Source organism: Hippocampus comes, unplaced genomic scaffold, assembly GCF_001891065.2.
Source record: "Hippocampus comes isolate QL1 unplaced genomic scaffold, H_comes_QL1_v1.1 scaffold22, whole genome shotgun sequence".
NCBI classification, from domain to species: Eukaryota; Metazoa; Chordata; class Actinopteri; order Syngnathiformes; family Syngnathidae; genus Hippocampus; species Hippocampus comes.
In genome coordinates, this window is record NW_017806175.1 from 4,790,949 (window position 1) to 4,807,064 (window position 16,116).

Sequence of the window (16,116 nt, forward strand, 5' to 3'; positions counted from 1 at the left end):
GGGTAACAAGGCAGAATAGGCTGCCCTGGGTCTTCTTTACTGGCATAAGCAAGAATCCGGAGTGAATAAAAGTATGCTGGTTAATTATTTGAAATTCAAGAAAAACATCAGTTAAATACACAATATACATATGCATTTATCCATTTTTATAATTTCTTTCTTAATTATTGGTTCATAATTTTACTCAAAGTAAAAAAAAAAAAACATGGGTAAAATAAAAGTAAAATTACGCTATTAAAATAATTGATTAATATACTGTATTGCAAATAAAATGAGTAAATTCTTTTTTTAATAACTGGTTGATTTACTGTAAATGATAATATTTAAAAAAAGATTAAAATAAGCATTTTACCAGTGAGTATAAATTTTATTTTTAGATAATTTATATATTAATATACTGGTAAATTTTTAAAATGTCAAAAATTAATTCATATCATATTATGTCTTTTTTTTTTTTTTTTTAACAAGCACAAATCTCAAATGTGGCATCCGAACACAAAAATACATCCGCACCTGTGCTCTATGGACAAGTTTTGTGACATGCTTGGGAAATAATTTTACCATGAGCAAACAGTGAAATTAAATTATGGGATGTTGCGTTAAGAATTTTGAGACAAAAATAAAAATAAAAGCCTTCAAACACTTCCAAACAATGCGTTCCAAGGTAAATAATTTAATTCAATTCATTCATTCATTCAATAAATCAACTCAACACAAAGTGCATGCACGCACTCACGCGTACGTACACACACATAGACACGCACACACGCACACACACACACACACACACATACACACACACACACACACACTGAATGAAAGCCGATAAAGCCGACAGGTCGTTTTTTTGCCGCTTGCCCTTGATCTCTCTGCAAGTTGAATCGCTCGTTCACTTTGAGCGTCATGCGATAGCCACGGTGATCCCATTTATTTTCAGATGAGCAGCATGATGAGAGATTCGAGCAAGCCAGCCTTCAAAAAATGCAGACGGGGGCCTCCTCATTTTGAACTTCATATCCTGCGCTTGTTTGGGGGATTAAAGTGGCGCACGTGCATGCTGATGATCAGGTCAAATTTGAGCATTTTTGAGTGATTTTTTTTCTTCCGGGGTGTAACCTGAAAACAGACAGGGGCTGACAATTTTAACCGTGAAACCACTTCAGTATGTAAAGCGGGGTAAAAATGTAAATTGAGGGGTTCGTTGTTTATGAATAAATGGCTTTACGTTCAGAAACGGCAAAAGGAGAGATGAACTCCGTTTGAACGCAGCTTTTTTTCCCAAATGTCTACCCACAACGATTAAAAACTCACCTTCTGAATCACTTCCTGCTTTCCCTTTTTTTCAGCCAATCAGAAGCTATCGACATCAAAAACACGTTTAAGCAATTATTAAACAACAGAATGTGATTCGGGTAATCTTAACATGAAATAATATGATGCTCAAACATAAAATAATAATTAATAATAGAACATAAGCTTACAAAAATATTGAGCCAATTTTCCCTTTCTGGCAATCAATGGCCCGATTGTTGAATGCCTCTAAATCTCCTGCCCTCAAGAATTCATCTGTGCCTTTATCATCCTCTGGTGTTATAAGTGTGTGTGGGCCCCGCCCCGATGTGCTCGAAAGGCTAACGATCGTAACTGGATCGTAGGGAGGAGGATGGTGCTCCCGGCGGCACGTGGATGAGCAGTGGGATTAAGTCTGCTTGTTTTCACCAATCGTATCCAAACGGCTTCAAGTGTCTTTTCATTGGCGGTTTGTTGTCTTGACTTCCAGCTCTCGAGACGCCCATGTCATTCCATAGAACTTCTCCAGAGTGCTCTTGCGTGCGTGCGACGAATAACACCTGGCTTTCTCTTCTTGTGTGTTTGATTTCCTTTCATGTGACTCACATAACCGCCGCTATGCCCGGAATCTGAGGTCATCCCAAATGCAGGACCAAAACATGCTGTGCTGCCAATGTGGGAGGCTTAAAAAAAAAAAAAAGTCCCCTCCTCTCATGAAGGGGATTTCGTGTGCCTCATCAATCAGACTTTTACCAACTCTATTTTTTTAAACAGGCGTGTCATTGAGTGGATGTTTTTAACAGTACCAGACTGTGTCAAATAAAATCATCACCCTCGGGTAGGCGTGCCACAGTGGGCGTCCGCGTGTAATAGAAGAGCTTGGTCGAACAATAATGTCTAAGTCTGAGATGTTTTTTTTAAACTGCTGCCAACCCAGTAAAATTGAAATGACAGCGTTTAGAAGACAGCACAGGATGTCCCTCCTGACAATTTTTCCTCTCTTCTTCAGGATATTGACATCCTCATAAAACCCACCAAATTCTGCCTGCACATGTACAGTTCCCTCCAAAAGTATTGGAACGGAAGAGACTGTACCTTGCTGGAAGTTAGCGTCCGGTAATTTGAATTGTTGGTATCTTACATCTAAAATGACCGTAAATGTTCGCTTCGAAGCAAAACGTTGAACTTGGTTGCCACGATCCGACCGCAGGACAATAACTTTATATTATTTAGCGTTGTCCGTCTCTCTCGTACATGTGGTTCAGATTTGGTAGCAATCGGACTAAATGAAGGACTTCAGGAAATGGTCAAAAGGACTTGAAGGGGAACTCAAAAGAAATAATGTGCAAGAACAAACACTGCATTCTGATTAATCTTCTGATTGTGGAATACGAATTAAACAGATTTAATCCATCCTTTTTCATCCGTCTCAGGGCGCCGCCATTTTGGCCAATATAACCCTCTTCTCTTAAGTGGAACTGCTGTCCAAATGCCCCTGCGCTCACATTGCGCTCATCATGTGACCAAACCAGATCAAACAGGAGAACGGACTTTTTAAAAGCACTTTATTTCAGACGGAGAGCAGGTTGAGAAGGGAGGGAATAAGGATTGGAATGCTCACGATAAATTGTCACAGGATCAATATGTACATCTTGGAATAAATTAAAGAGGTTTTTATGTCCAGACCATTTCACAATAAAAAAAAAACAAAAAAGAGATTAGATACACAAAGATTGACATGAATCACCCCCGCCCCTTAACCGTCAGAACAGCACAAGTGTCAGATTCAACAGGACAACAAAAAAAAAAAAAAAAACGAAACAAAACAAACAACCAAAACAGAAACATGACAGGTGGAGGATGACCACATCAGCCCAGAGGACATTCATGACAGGTTTTGTTTTTGGCCCTTTAACCGGCAAAGAGCAGCATGATGCATTCTAACGTTTTGAGTGGCGCTCCTGAAACCATTGTGCCCATTACGGCCAGAGCTAAAAACAAACAAACAAAACAAAACATACAACAATAATAATTTAAAAAACGGCTGTTGTGGTTTGATTCAGTTCTGTACATCCGCTTTCACTTTTAAGCTTCCATTGTTGGTCGAGTAATTGTCCATTGGAGAAAATACACAGTTAGGAGTCCAGTGATACTGGTGGACAGAGAACGGTCATTTCCATGAAGGAAGGACTAAAGAGAATAAAGAAGACCAAAAGTCCGCCATTGTGGTTCCCTGCATGGACCTTCCTCTCCTCGTTTAAATCGATTGGCAAGCTACACGATAATGTCATCACACACTGAACTGTACTACTTGCAGCAAAGAAACCGAGTCTATGCTTTCTAAAACTCCAAAGCAGGGATGAAGGCGGCCGGCCCGAACTTTGTCATGATCGCTGAAGAGGGGGCGACTGGTGTCCACTCCCCCTTCCTGCCCCCAATCCGGATTGGAGGGCCGTGTGACGAGATGAGGAAGGAGGGTAGTCCGTCGCACTCCTCCTCGGATACTAACGATACCGCAGAATCACGGGAACTGACGGGGACAAGAGATGACGACACGATTAATCCCACTGGGTATGATCAACCTGTTTATGACGTATGACTGTGGATAAGTTACAACTGGGGGTGCGCATCGCTCCAAAATGGCTGAACCTGTTGCCAGCCAATCGCAGGGCAACGCATAGACCGGACAACCATCCACACTCACACCTACGGACAATTTAGAATGTTCAGTTAACCTGCTATGCGTGTTGTTGGAATGTGGGAGGAAACCCGAGTACCCGAAGAAAACCCATGAGGGAACGGGGAAAACCCACATAGGAAGGCCGGAGCCGGAATCGAACCTCGCACCTGCACTGTGAGGCGGATAACCAGTAATCCACCATTCTGCCTGCTACTGATTATTTCATCAATTAATCGTAGCTTGATTGTAAAAATGACCTGATTCGATGCATTCACATCTTTTAAATCAAAAACAATTTACCGATTCAAATCGGTTTTTGTTACCCCCCCAAACTATAACCCTAATATTATGCGGCCTACAAGTCTTTTTCAAAGAACTATTTCTTGTTTTACGTCTTCAATTCTCCGAGTGATAGATTCAATTGGGTTCCGACACAAAACGAGGGTTACACCCCAGGAACAGGAACGGCATCATAAACCGCCGATTGTCTGCACTGTAAAAGGTACTCACAGGATTCAAACCAAGGGAGGCAATGCGGGCTGGGATACTCACTGATTATAATCAGCAGGAGACCAATCACGACCAGAGCGATGATCATCTTCATCTGGGGGACGACAAGGCACACGAGCTTTGTAACACAAATGATCTGTGCGCCAGACGCACAGAAGAAAGGGGGGCGAGGGCAACAACACACCTTCATGTTCCGCCACATCATCCTCCTGTGCAGCTGTTTGGCTCGGCTGCTGAAGGCCGACGCGTTGTCCGATAGGCTCTCTGGAAAAATGAGAAAAAAAAACCCATTGAGGACACGTGAGGTGAGATTTTCAGAGAAGCTGGGTAACATGTTTGCTTGGACCGGGGCTAAGGTGACTCAGACTGCTCGGCTATTGCGCAAGGTTCCAGAACACATGAAAAGTCGTCAGTTTATTCAGAGCAGAACAAAAACACATTTGCCGCTTACTACTTAACTCTGTGTCATGTCTTCCGTGCTCGGCCGTCGCCTGGATACAGCCGCTGTTAATGTACCGATTCCTGGCAACGTAAACGGACCTCCCCTGTGATCCTTTTGTCATGCATCTGCCGCCTTTTGCGAAGACGCTTGTTAACCCGGAGGAATGTAACCTTGCCCGACTACTAAGGCCGCGGCAGCAACACCCTGTACAATTTGCGCGCAAATGTGTTCCACGTGTGTGTGTCGTTGGCCGCGTAGATGCAACAATTGCGTGAAGTCCAAGCCACCGGCGACGACCTAACGTCTTCATCGCCGAGGTGGCGACAGCGTGTTGTTACGCACGCACACATGCTCGATTCAGAAGAGAAGAGAGCCCTCCACGCGATTCAAACGCTGACATGCAAGAACCCGACACCTGTATATTATTTACTATATGCTGAATACCTACTATAGCGCAGATTTTGATGATTTTTTTTTTTTCCCTTGGGTCGCATGTGCCCCGGTGAGGACTCACCCGACTTGTCCTGCAGGTCGTCGAGACGCTCGCCCCTCTCGATCACCTTGGAGATGTTCTCCTGCATCACGTCGATCACCTCGTCCACCTGCGACTGCACACTGAGCACCATCGAGACACCACAGAGACACCACAGAGTCATCGACAGGTACGTTTTTTTTTTAAATAGGCAAATCATGGGAATATTTACAGGAAGGGAACGAGCCCGAAGTAATTGATACGAGCCCCCACCCCTCTCCCAAATGTTCACGAGTGCCCGTAATAATAGCGTAGGATCCCAAAACTATTTCGTATCATTTCAGCGCTTATGTCGCAAAGACTTTCTGGAACTTCCACTAACAAACCAGGCTAAACTTAACTCCTCCCCTGCTGCATAGCCTGTCTGTCAATTGAGATGAATCGAGTCCACATGACACTTTTTAATGTTTCGACTGGGCTTTGGCGGCCTCTTTTGGCATCTTGGGGAATTACATAAAGAGTGCATGAAACGCAGAGCGGGATAAGTATAGGCTCCACACACACACACACACACACACACACACACACAACAACATGCATGTTCATCATGTGCCTCGGTTACACAATGCGCTAACTACCTGCAAGCTTCCGATAAATACAACCAGCCGATTACGTAATGCACAGACACAGGCACAGAGAGGACTGACTGTTTTGCATCGTGGGAAGGAATGTGTTTGGACTCACTGTTTGAGTTTGTCATTCTGGCCTCCCAATCGGGGTCCCGTGGGGCCGCGCCTGTAGAACGGGCAGAAATCAAGTCTTTGCAGAGCACTGCGGGACGGCGAGACTGTATACAAGGTGTGCAGATACAAACTCACAGAAAAAAGTCTTCCTCCTCATCAGAGTCTTCCTCCAGCAAGTTCCTCTGTGGCGACAAAACAGGCAGGTTAGAAAAGACACAACAACGCTCCTCAAATATGGAATGAGGTCATATCGCACAGGTGTCAAACACAAGGCCCAGGGGCCAGATTTGGCCCGCCACATCATTTTATGTGGCCCGCGAAAGCAAATCAACCAGGTCAACTTCCATGACGCATGCCAAAATCTGTACCAAATTTCATATTGTCAAATGTAGTAAATAATCATGTTGAGCTATTGCGAGCATTTTCTTGTTTTACGTTATTACTTGAACAACAGTGCAACAAACTGCTCTCCTGTCTCGACTTTCGATTTCAATAATAGTTATCTATTAATTGTGTACTGTATATTTAATAATATGAGGAGGTGATTAAACATTTATACGGTTTCACAGTCATAATGGCCCTCCGAGGGAAACTGTGACTACAATGTGTCCCGTGACAAAAATGAGTTTGACACCCCTGTCATATCGGTTTGAAAAATAAACAAACCAAAAAAACATGATTGCCTTTGCAAAGGCAAATGTTTCTGCACGGGAGGTGCACCGAACGGTGCGGTCGGCGAGGTTAAAAAGACGAGTTATTGTGGTGATGATGATGATGATGAGTGGCTACAAGTTTGCTCGCTGTCCCCACCAAAGCCAACATCAAAAGTACAGAGTCCATGCCGACTAGGGACCGGATCAAAAGTGTGAGCGTGGATCAAGAGTAGCAGACCAGAGTCTAAAAGAAGCAGCGACACCAAACACCCTGACGCTATTCGTGGAGAATCAGCATCGGATGGGATGCAATAAATTTCTCACAGGAGGTGAATAAATCCCGCGCGCGGCTTTTGCTTTCCGATTGGACGTTGCGGCGGTGGAGGGTCACTGTTGCCGGGGGGAGACAGCACCTCTTCTCACGATCTCGATATGGCGGAAGCATCACAGGATGTCCTGTGAGATGATGTGGGGTTTTCACGACATTCCCTTCAGGTGCTGTGGAATCACAGAGACTCAAGGGTGGTGACCTTCAACCAACCCTGATGAAGTCGCCACAACAATTCAAGATGGGGTGGTTGGTGTTGCGAGGCTGGAGCTTGGCAAAGCTTGGCAAAGACAGCTGTTGCTCTCATGTCATAAATGACGAAAAGGTCTGTTTAAATGCCAATTGCAACCGAACCAGGGAACGTACCGCTCCATTCACCGATCCGGTGAATTTTGCCGTTCACCTCTTTGATGGCCGAGGAGGTAACGTAGACGCCTCCCAGATCTGAAGTTTATCTTTGGAATCTCTGCTCAGACTTTCCCGTGCGGAGTTTGCATGTTCTCCCTGTATCTTTACATAGATTTTCGTCCGGCTGGTGGTGTTGGCATGGCAACAAAAAGAAAAATTGCGTCTTCTACTTGCCCTCATCCATGTGACCTGGAAGCTGTTTATATCAAGCTCACAGAAACACACGCGCACACACACAAGAGACTGATTGCCCCCCCTCCCCACCACCACCACCACCACTTCCTCACCCTCTCGCTGCGAACGGATCCCGTGACCTCATCATCGTTGAGATGTCTCTTGAACTTGGGGGGCATGTTGTCGTCAGGCTGCTGCTGCTGCTGCTGCTCCTCCTCCCGATCCGGCTCCCTCTGCAGAAGGCAAAAGGTCAAAGGGCCATTAGGCGAAATGCCAGAGAACGCCGACAGACACGTCATGAGGTACACCTGCATAATCTAATGACGTTTAATCCCCTTGAATGGTGCATTTTACACAGATAACATTTCGATTGAAGATATATGACTTAGATCTGTAAAGACAACTGTTTTAAAATGGGTGTGTGTGTGGGGGGGAGGGAGGCATAAAATGTATCCTTTGAAAGTGTCACATAACACTTTTGCTCTCTCTGGTCAACCATAAAACTTCTACCATTGAGTCCAGTTCAGTTTTGAAACGGTTGCGTTCTCCGCGTCCGATTCTGGCACGGCGACTGGAAACCTTTCGGGCCTTTTCAGTGCGAGGAAGTTTCCAGTAAACACGCAAGAGTAGCGGCTACGGCAAAGAAAAAAAAGAGAGAAAGGGGAACAGAAAGCTAGCATGTTAAGAATGTCGAAAAAAAGAAAAATACAAGTTGTTAGTAAATTAGTTAGCAGAGAGCAGAGAAAAGAAACATGAAAAGTCCTTCAAATGATGTCAAGTATTTCGGGGTTGAGGTGATCCCAAAATCCAGCTCAAGGGCCAAATTAGCAAAGGGACACCAGGACTCCAGGGGCCATTTTGGGCCTACATCCTCAGTTTGGGGAACCCTTGAATCTCGGTTTTATCATGCAGAGCAGAATCACCCAAAATCATGGGAAAGGACTGTCAAAGGACATGTGAGGCAAAAAGTTAAGGTGTAATAACTAAAATAAATCTGTTTAAACCAAGAAAATGAAAGAGAAGGCGGAGGCTTCATTCGATGAAGTGTTTCTTAAACGCAAGGTGGGTCAACAGTTGGTGTCGTGTTTGTAAATCAAAAAGAATTAAGGTAGACAAGTAGTTTTAAACAAAGGAAGGAAATGAAAAGGAAGGATGGAAGAAATGAAGTCACAGGTCAGGAAAGACAGATGAAAAAAGCAAGTCTGAGATGGAACAAAGGAGAGGAAGGAAGGAAGGTAGTTTTGGGGAAAGGGAAGAAGGATGCGTGAATAAAAAGCGGGACAAATGAAAGGAAGAAAGGAAGTGCCATGAAGGGAAAAATCGAAGGAACAAAAGTGGGTCTGTGGTGAAGGAAGGCAGGAAAGAGTCTGAAAAGTAGGAAGGTAAAGTAAAAATGGAGGAAAGGTCGAGGGGAAAAAGGAAGGCAGGTAGGAAATCAGGTTCAAGTAATGGGAGGAAAAATGAATAAAAAGCAGGTGTGAAAGAAGGAACAAAAGTAAAAAGGAGCAAAAAAAAGAAAGGTGAAAGAAAGAAAAGGTCAGGTCAGACAAATGAGGTTTCAGCAACAGAAGGTAGGATTCAAGGATGCATGAAACAAAAATAAAATAGGTGTGAAAGAAGGAAGAAACGAGCAAAGTTAGTGAAACAAGGGATGTAACGAATCATGAATACAAAGCCGATACGATCGATATAAAGTAGGAAGGAAACCAGCGACGGATGCTGGAATAGGGAGTGAGATTGAGGAGGGAAGAGTAGTTTGATGCGAAGGAAGGAAGGAAGAATGGATGGATGGATGGATGAATGCAAGGATACAGAATTAAAAGGTGCGTCAGTGGGAAGGAAAGAAGGATGGAAGGTGTGTCAGAAGGTCAGGAAAGAAAGGATGCCTGAGGTGATGTAAAAAAAAAAAAGCAGGTGTGAGGAGAAGGACGGCAGATAAGGAAGCGGAAGGTAGGTTTACGCAAAGGAAGGTTGGAAGGATGCATGAATATAATGCAACTCAAAGGCAGAAAAAAAGATGCCGGCAAAACACGGAGCTACTTTTGGCCCACGCTGATAAAAATACCTATCACACAGCTCCTAAATATAAATATAGCAAAATGTGCCCTGTTTTGTTTCAACAATACTTTACTCGCCCTTTAGTATCAAAGCAGATGCCCTAAAGCGCCATTTGAAAGCAAATCTTGCATATTAAAGAAGCTGTGTCACTGCCCTGTGTCATGTCGTAGCCTCCATGCGAAGCTACGGATGCGAACGCCACCGCCACCCGCCTCGGCCAACAAAAGAAGCAAACCTCGACGTGGGAGGAAGACTCACGCTTCAAGGTGTCAGATTTGTAAGAAGTTTCATCAAATGATGTCCAAGGCGAGGACCATTGTAGATGTTACAGAGCTTCCGTTGCCACTGCTGCTACTGCTTTGTGATAGCTTGACACCGATCAGCTGACCAGGAAGTCAACAGGAAAGCCGCACCCGCCCTCCACAAAATATATTTTACAGGTCAGTAATATTGTACGTTTTACTGAGATTGGCAGAAAAAAAAGGGGGGAACGTTTTCTCTTTATCGAAATGAAATTATGTTTACATTTAATGATCGTAAGGGGAAAGCGAACCAGGCTACAGTTAGTCTTGTCTTCGCCTCGCCTGTAGATGGCAGTGGTGTAATCATTAAAACATTTAAAATACGAAGAAGAAATCAAAGGCAAAGGTAGCAAACACTTTTAAAATATGTCATTTTTTTACGTGTACGTTTTTTTTTCCTGGCATTTTTCCTTCCTGGCCTTCTTCATTCTATTCTGCCTGATGACTCGTGCATTTGCACCCTTTCTTCCATCGCCAAAATTTGCATTTCTGCTTTCTTTCCACCTCAAACCTGCTTTTTCTTTTCTTTCGTGACCTCCTTTTTCTCTGCCTTCCTTTCCTCTGACCCAGTGTTTAGTCTGCATCCTTTATTTCGGCTTTACTGTCCAATACTGCTTTAGCATTTTTCCCTTGCCATTTTGTCTCGATACTTATTTAAAAGTAGACAGTGCCTTCTTTCATTCCACACTGGGAATATGTTTTGCTGCCAATAATATACAGGAGTATTTCCATATTACATTAACAAAGGGAAAATACTGGTTTATTTTCATGAATTTAGTCCTAAGGACAAGCACGCTAGATTTTCTGTAAATGGCAGAAAAGAAAGAAGCAGACGGTCATAAATACGTGAATGGTTCTGTAATAGAATACGCTCTGCTGCCATTAATATAGAGGAAACATTTTCAGTCGCCTGTAGGTGGCAGCAATGAGTTTATTAAATTCCATAATACAAAGAAGAAACAACACCCGGAAATACGTTTGTAGTACGGCAACGCTACACATTCGTCACGTTTTTGTGACCAATGTTACCTCAAGTCTGTTCATTTGCAGATAAAGCAACGACACTGTCCGTTGTGAAAATCTGCTGTTGACATGCAGCGCGTCAACGAACCTCATCCGCTGTTCGGAGGCGCCTTGTCGGCCATCCTCCCTCACGGCGCCGCGGACGTGAGCAAGATGCGGGAGATTCCAGACAACCAGGAGGCGTTCGTCCATACCCGAACCGATCAAAGTCTCATCGTGGAACTGGTCGAGTACCAAGACCACGTGGCGGACCAGGACGCGGCCCGGTACCACTTTGAGGACATCGCGGGTAACAACGCCGCCACTCAGCCTGGCGCGCAGGAGGTGACGGAGGTGGTCGCCTTGCCCAAGTCGTCAGTGTCCCTGTCGGCGTGCAGCTCCGCCTGGGCGCTGACGGGCACCCAATACGTGTCCAAGTACAACGAGACGGCGAGGAACCGGGTGAGGCTTCACCTCGGCGTGTTTCGCCTGCCTCAGTTCGGCACCGACGTACTGGTGACGTTCAACGACCCGCAAAGCATCTGCCCCGACAGTAGTAGCAGTCCTGCGGCTGTGGGACCTGGCGTAGAGCCGTGGACTGTGGAGGACTTCCAGCACCTGCTGCAGTCCCTGACACTGCATAACCCAGGACTGTTTGGCTAAAAGGCTGGGGTAGGGAGACCTATGGACAGTTGGACATGAACGGACCGCGAGAGAATTTGAACCTTCATGGCATGGATTTGTAAAAGCAAATCAACCAATCACACCCCCCCCCCACCAAGGTTATTTGATTGCTTTTTAGGCTTAATAAATAAATGCACCAAAGTCCAACACCATCTGTTCTGTTATGCCAGTTGACTTCCAATTGATAACTTAAAAGACAATTTCTGACGTTTAGGAAATGCTGTCCTGTGGTACTTTGTTTTGTGTGTGCCAGAACTTGAGTTTTTGGTTGATTTGCGTGTGTTTCGTGAGCCAAAATCTGAGTCGTGAGTGGCATTCCGATATATAAATATGGCAATTTACAGTACAATAATGCCCTCAGCCAGAGACTTCACTTTGTTCACTTTGCTCATGAACTCCACAAATATCAAGTTGGAATGTTCTCATCACTTTGGAAGGGAAAAAAAAAAAAGGTTTATTCCCCTACCTCCCTCCGTCCCTCCCGTTCTGTTCAAAACATTTCTGGAAAGTTATTAATATGCTGCTTTTGAAACCTAAGATGACCGTCAGCCATTTGGTATGCGGCACAAAGCTCTCTTCTATACTCTTGTGGCTTGTTGTTATTCTTCATAAGAATGTCTGGAGGTATTCATGTGTGTCAGGTGCACGCTCTTGTCTGTCCCTCTGGAACCCACATCAAAACTTTCTCGTCTTAAACAATCATTGCAGATTGAGACTTGATTAACTCACACAGCCCTTTTTTGATCACACATTTTCAGTGCATAAAAGATCCAAGATCCTAACCCAACAACAGTTTTGAAGCAAACAACAAAATTACCACACACTGTATTTTTTTTCCCCCCCCAGAACAAAGGGCCCTCTTGCCTAAAAAGTAGCATTTAAGGATGGCCCAAAACTGCTGAACAAGAAACATACATTCAGTGCAAAAACTCATGTTGTATCCCCCCTTGCCCCCCGCCCCCCCAAAAAAAACACCAAGCCAAAAGGTAAGCAGAGCTGCATTGAGCTTTGCTGAAGACATCAATTCGAGTTGGCTTCTGATGAGCATCACTTGATGGCTCCAAACATTTTGACAAAAGTAAAGAACGGAAATCTTGGAAAATACATGGGAACGGGTTTAAATTATGGAGAAAAATGAAAAATGTCTCCTTTAAAACCTGAACTAAAACTATACGCAAAGGTTTTTCCTAATCTTGGACCAGATTATATTTATTTCCCTTATTTCTTATGGGGAAAAATGGCTAGCATCAAGAACCAGATTGTATTGGAACTTTAGAAGTTCGGCCACGCTTCTATAAATGTGAAAGCACGTGATGGTTTGTGCGAGCCACACGTGTGGCGCTGTTGCTTCACGTGGACTGCACCAATGACATTTGAACTTCCTCTACCGGGACTTGTGACTCCACAGGTCATTTAATATCCAAATTCCCATGTTATTACAGTTTTGTTTGGGCTGCAGACCCCTTCGCCCCCCCCCCCCATCCCCCCTTGACCAACGTCCGCCCCCACTGCATCCAGCCTGAACAATCATCATCGTTCCCCGGCTGTAATCTGCTGCACTCATCAAGCCTCTGGAACTTTTCTCATGTGATTTATGCTCCTTTATTAAGATCAAATCTTTTGTGCTTGGAAGCTACGTGCAACCGGAAAGTTCTCACAGTGCTGTACTTTTCCCAAAAAATGTCCACCGTTTTTTGGCGTGCAAATAAAAGTTCAGTTTTTTTTTCCACACTATGTTACAGCCTTATTCCAAGAATTAATTATTTTTCTTCCCCTCACAATTCTACACACAATGTCTCATAATGACAAGACAGCTTTTTAAAAAAATGCTTGCCAGTTTATTGGCAGCAATTACAGCTTCAAGTCTGAGTAATCTGATTACTGTAATGATTACTTGCTTAGTTACCTTCCTGAATAAAGTCCTTGATTTTAAAAGTCACCATGTTGAATTAACATTTACTTTCGTAGTTACATTCAGCAGCTACATAAGGCACATCAGTTTGCTCAAATCTCACTTTGATGTTGTGTGCAGGATTTTGATGGGAAGCCGGATTGTAACATAAAATGTGGGAAAAGCATAGCACTTTAATTTTTTACCGGGTGCACTCTAACCCTTGCCAGGTTATGTCTTGATGAGCCACCGGGGAACAATAAAACTGCTCTCGATTCATTCGCTGAAATGTTTGCATAGTTTCTGCATGATGTCCCCCCCCCACCCCCCATTCACAAAAAACATGTGTTTAAAATAAAATGAGCAAAACATTTATTATGAGCAAATGACTGGAAGCACACATCGAGCTCACTTGTACTGAAGTAGAAACTACTCAACCGCAACAACACGCTCACTCAATCGTCTGTCTTCTTCCTCTTGGCGTGTGGTGAAAAGTGCTCTGACATGGCCGCTAGTGCCCGGTATCGATGAGAAATGGAGTTCTTGACAGCTTTCGGCAGCTCCGCATAGCTGGAAACAAGGGAAAGGCGGATCTTGAAGGAAAGGGCATTGGGAAAAATTGAATCTTCAATGGCTTGCATACAAACAGTTGTGCCTCTGGTGTGCCTGCCCACCCATCAAAAATGTTATTATGTACATATTTTTTCATTATTGTGTATTGTGGAAAATGTAAGCGCTGGCTGTGAACACTTCGCAAATTAGCACTGGTATAAATGGAACATCCAGTACTGTAGATATTCTGGCCCACAGTTAATCTCTGGGTCCCCCAAGTGGTAGGAACAAGGCACAAGCCCCTACGTTTTGTCAAAGCTTTCTGGCTGGAAACAAGGGTCCCATCCAAAGTCTCGAGGTCCCCTGGGTTCCACGATGCAGCCCTGGAAAACAAATATAAATGATATCACATGAGATAAGCAATAAAAGGTTGAGAGTGTGACAGAGAAGGAGGATGAGTGATGCCTGTGTTATCCCTCTGAACAGCTCCACCGGCTCGTCTTTTCCGGACGTAAATGCAAACGTGCAGAGGGCCCATGCGGATTTATCCTCAAAGCCGGCGAGGAGTTTGTACAAACCTTTAAAGAGAACACACAATCAGAGTTTTACCATCAAACGTTAACAACATGATTATTGCTCACCTTCTGGCTGGAGCTTATCCAGAAACCACTTTCTGCAAAACAAAACATTTTAGTTGGAAATTGCCGCAAGCTTAAATGGTCTGTACATATGACAGTCTCAAGACTAACATGTAAGGGCCTGGCAAGCCTCCCAGTGCTTTGAAACATAGACAGGTGTCCTCCACTATGACTGGGCCGTCAATCTGAACAAAACACACAAGTCAATAAACTTCCATAACGACAATGCGAGCATTATTTACTATTAAGATGCATTGATGCTTGCATCCAAATTCGGGTTACGTCACCACCGTAAAACTGGACCACCATTGTAAACCGGGAGCCACCAGTACACTCCAGAGACTCCACTTTGGAGCAAAAGGTCATTTTCTTGCTGACCTTTTCAGATAAATATGTGTTTCCTTCTTACTTAGGTAGATATTCGCCACATAGAGGGGACTCTGAGGACCCCCTACATAGGATCAAAATATGACATTTTATAGTAGTGAGTGCACCTGTCTCGCCGCCTCCTTGCACTTCTGTATGGAAATCTCATCTGGTTCTCCTTGGTATTCAGGCACTACATAGAGGGATGGATTAAAATATCGATATTCTAATCACTCACTGATGGAAAATAAAAGTGTCACAGCAGCAACAGTCACACAAAAAACATTTGTACTAATAATATCGTCAACTGACTAAACATATCGCCAAGCACATACATATTTTCCCAGATTTATCAATGTGTCAAAAACGTCAGACTTACAGTCAATTTTCTTCGAGATAAGTTTGTACGGAAACTTGTCGCCAAGAATCTGAACTACCTGTAAAGACAAGTTAAATCGGTAATCGATTAGTATGGTTTGGCTGCACCACCACAGGTAACCAGCAGCTGTCTCCGTATGCAAGAAAAAGCACCGAGTGGAGTCACATGAAGCATATTAACGCGTCTCTAGCGAAAGCACGCCAGGCTTGCTTCGCCTCGCAATTATTAATGAACCTACGCTTACTTCTTCAAGTTTTTTCGCGTTTCCGGTGACAAACACAACGGAACGTCCAGCCGGCACCGCCATGTTTGATCGTCTTCGTTTTCTTCTTCTATGGTTTCTCATTGAATCGACGGACGGGTTTACACATATTATGGAAAAATATATATTTCGTGTTTTAACAATTCGCATTAATCTGAAAAATACGTGATGTAATGTAGCAACTAAAATAGTATTTTCTTTTTTCTTATTATAGACTACAGTACTTGTCCAACACTTCAAGACGATTATTATACCAGAAACAATTGCAGCCGGTTATAATTT

The 16,116-nt window shown here is 43.8% G+C and overlaps 3 protein-coding genes across 5 annotated transcripts; 1 reads left to right on the top strand and 2 right to left on the bottom strand.

Annotated features, from left to right (window-relative positions):
• Window positions 1-2,838: 2,838 nt before the first annotated feature.
• vamp4 (vesicle-associated membrane protein 4) lies at window positions 2,839-10,140 on the bottom strand. 2 transcript variants are annotated; one of them, XM_019896529.1, is made up of 9 exons: window positions 10,017-10,127; window positions 8,211-8,333; window positions 7,814-7,933; window positions 6,273-6,319; window positions 6,139-6,189; window positions 5,437-5,537; window positions 4,665-4,744; window positions 4,523-4,574; window positions 2,839-3,820 (listed from the first exon to the last, which is right to left on the bottom strand). In XM_019896529.1, exons 2-9 carry the CDS (start codon window positions 8,211-8,213, stop codon window positions 3,795-3,797), a joined length of 480 nt encoding a protein of 159 aa, XP_019752088.1. In that variant the 5' UTR covers window positions 8,214-8,333; window positions 10,017-10,127; the 3' UTR covers window positions 2,839-3,794. The 2 variants fall into 2 exon arrangements, with proteins under 2 accessions (XP_019752088.1, XP_019752089.1); XM_019896530.1 differs by lacking the exon at window positions 8,211-8,333 and having other exon boundaries at window positions 10,017-10,140.
• LOC109531983 (ran guanine nucleotide release factor-like) lies at window positions 10,116-13,351 on the top strand. 2 transcript variants are annotated; one of them, XM_019896526.1, is made up of 2 exons: window positions 10,116-10,198; window positions 11,111-13,351. In XM_019896526.1, exon 2 carries the CDS (start codon window positions 11,153-11,155, stop codon window positions 11,723-11,725), a length of 573 nt encoding a protein of 190 aa, XP_019752085.1. In that variant the 5' UTR covers window positions 10,116-10,198; window positions 11,111-11,152; the 3' UTR covers window positions 11,726-13,351. The 2 variants fall into 2 exon arrangements, with proteins under 2 accessions (XP_019752085.1, XP_019752086.1); XM_019896527.1 differs by lacking the exon at window positions 10,116-10,198 and adding an exon at window positions 10,655-10,720.
• Window positions 13,352-13,985: 634 nt separating this feature from the next.
• On the bottom strand, window positions 13,986-15,932 carry itpa (inosine triphosphatase (nucleoside triphosphate pyrophosphatase)). Its single transcript, XM_019896524.1, has 8 exons — window positions 15,817-15,932; window positions 15,573-15,630; window positions 15,322-15,386; window positions 14,939-15,012; window positions 14,831-14,862; window positions 14,655-14,767; window positions 14,496-14,572; window positions 13,986-14,207 (listed from the first exon to the last, which is right to left on the bottom strand). Exons 1-8 carry the CDS (start codon window positions 15,916-15,918, stop codon window positions 14,093-14,095), a joined length of 636 nt encoding a protein of 211 aa, XP_019752083.1. The 5' UTR covers window positions 15,919-15,932; the 3' UTR covers window positions 13,986-14,092.
• Between the last annotated feature and the right edge of the window lie 184 nt (window positions 15,933-16,116).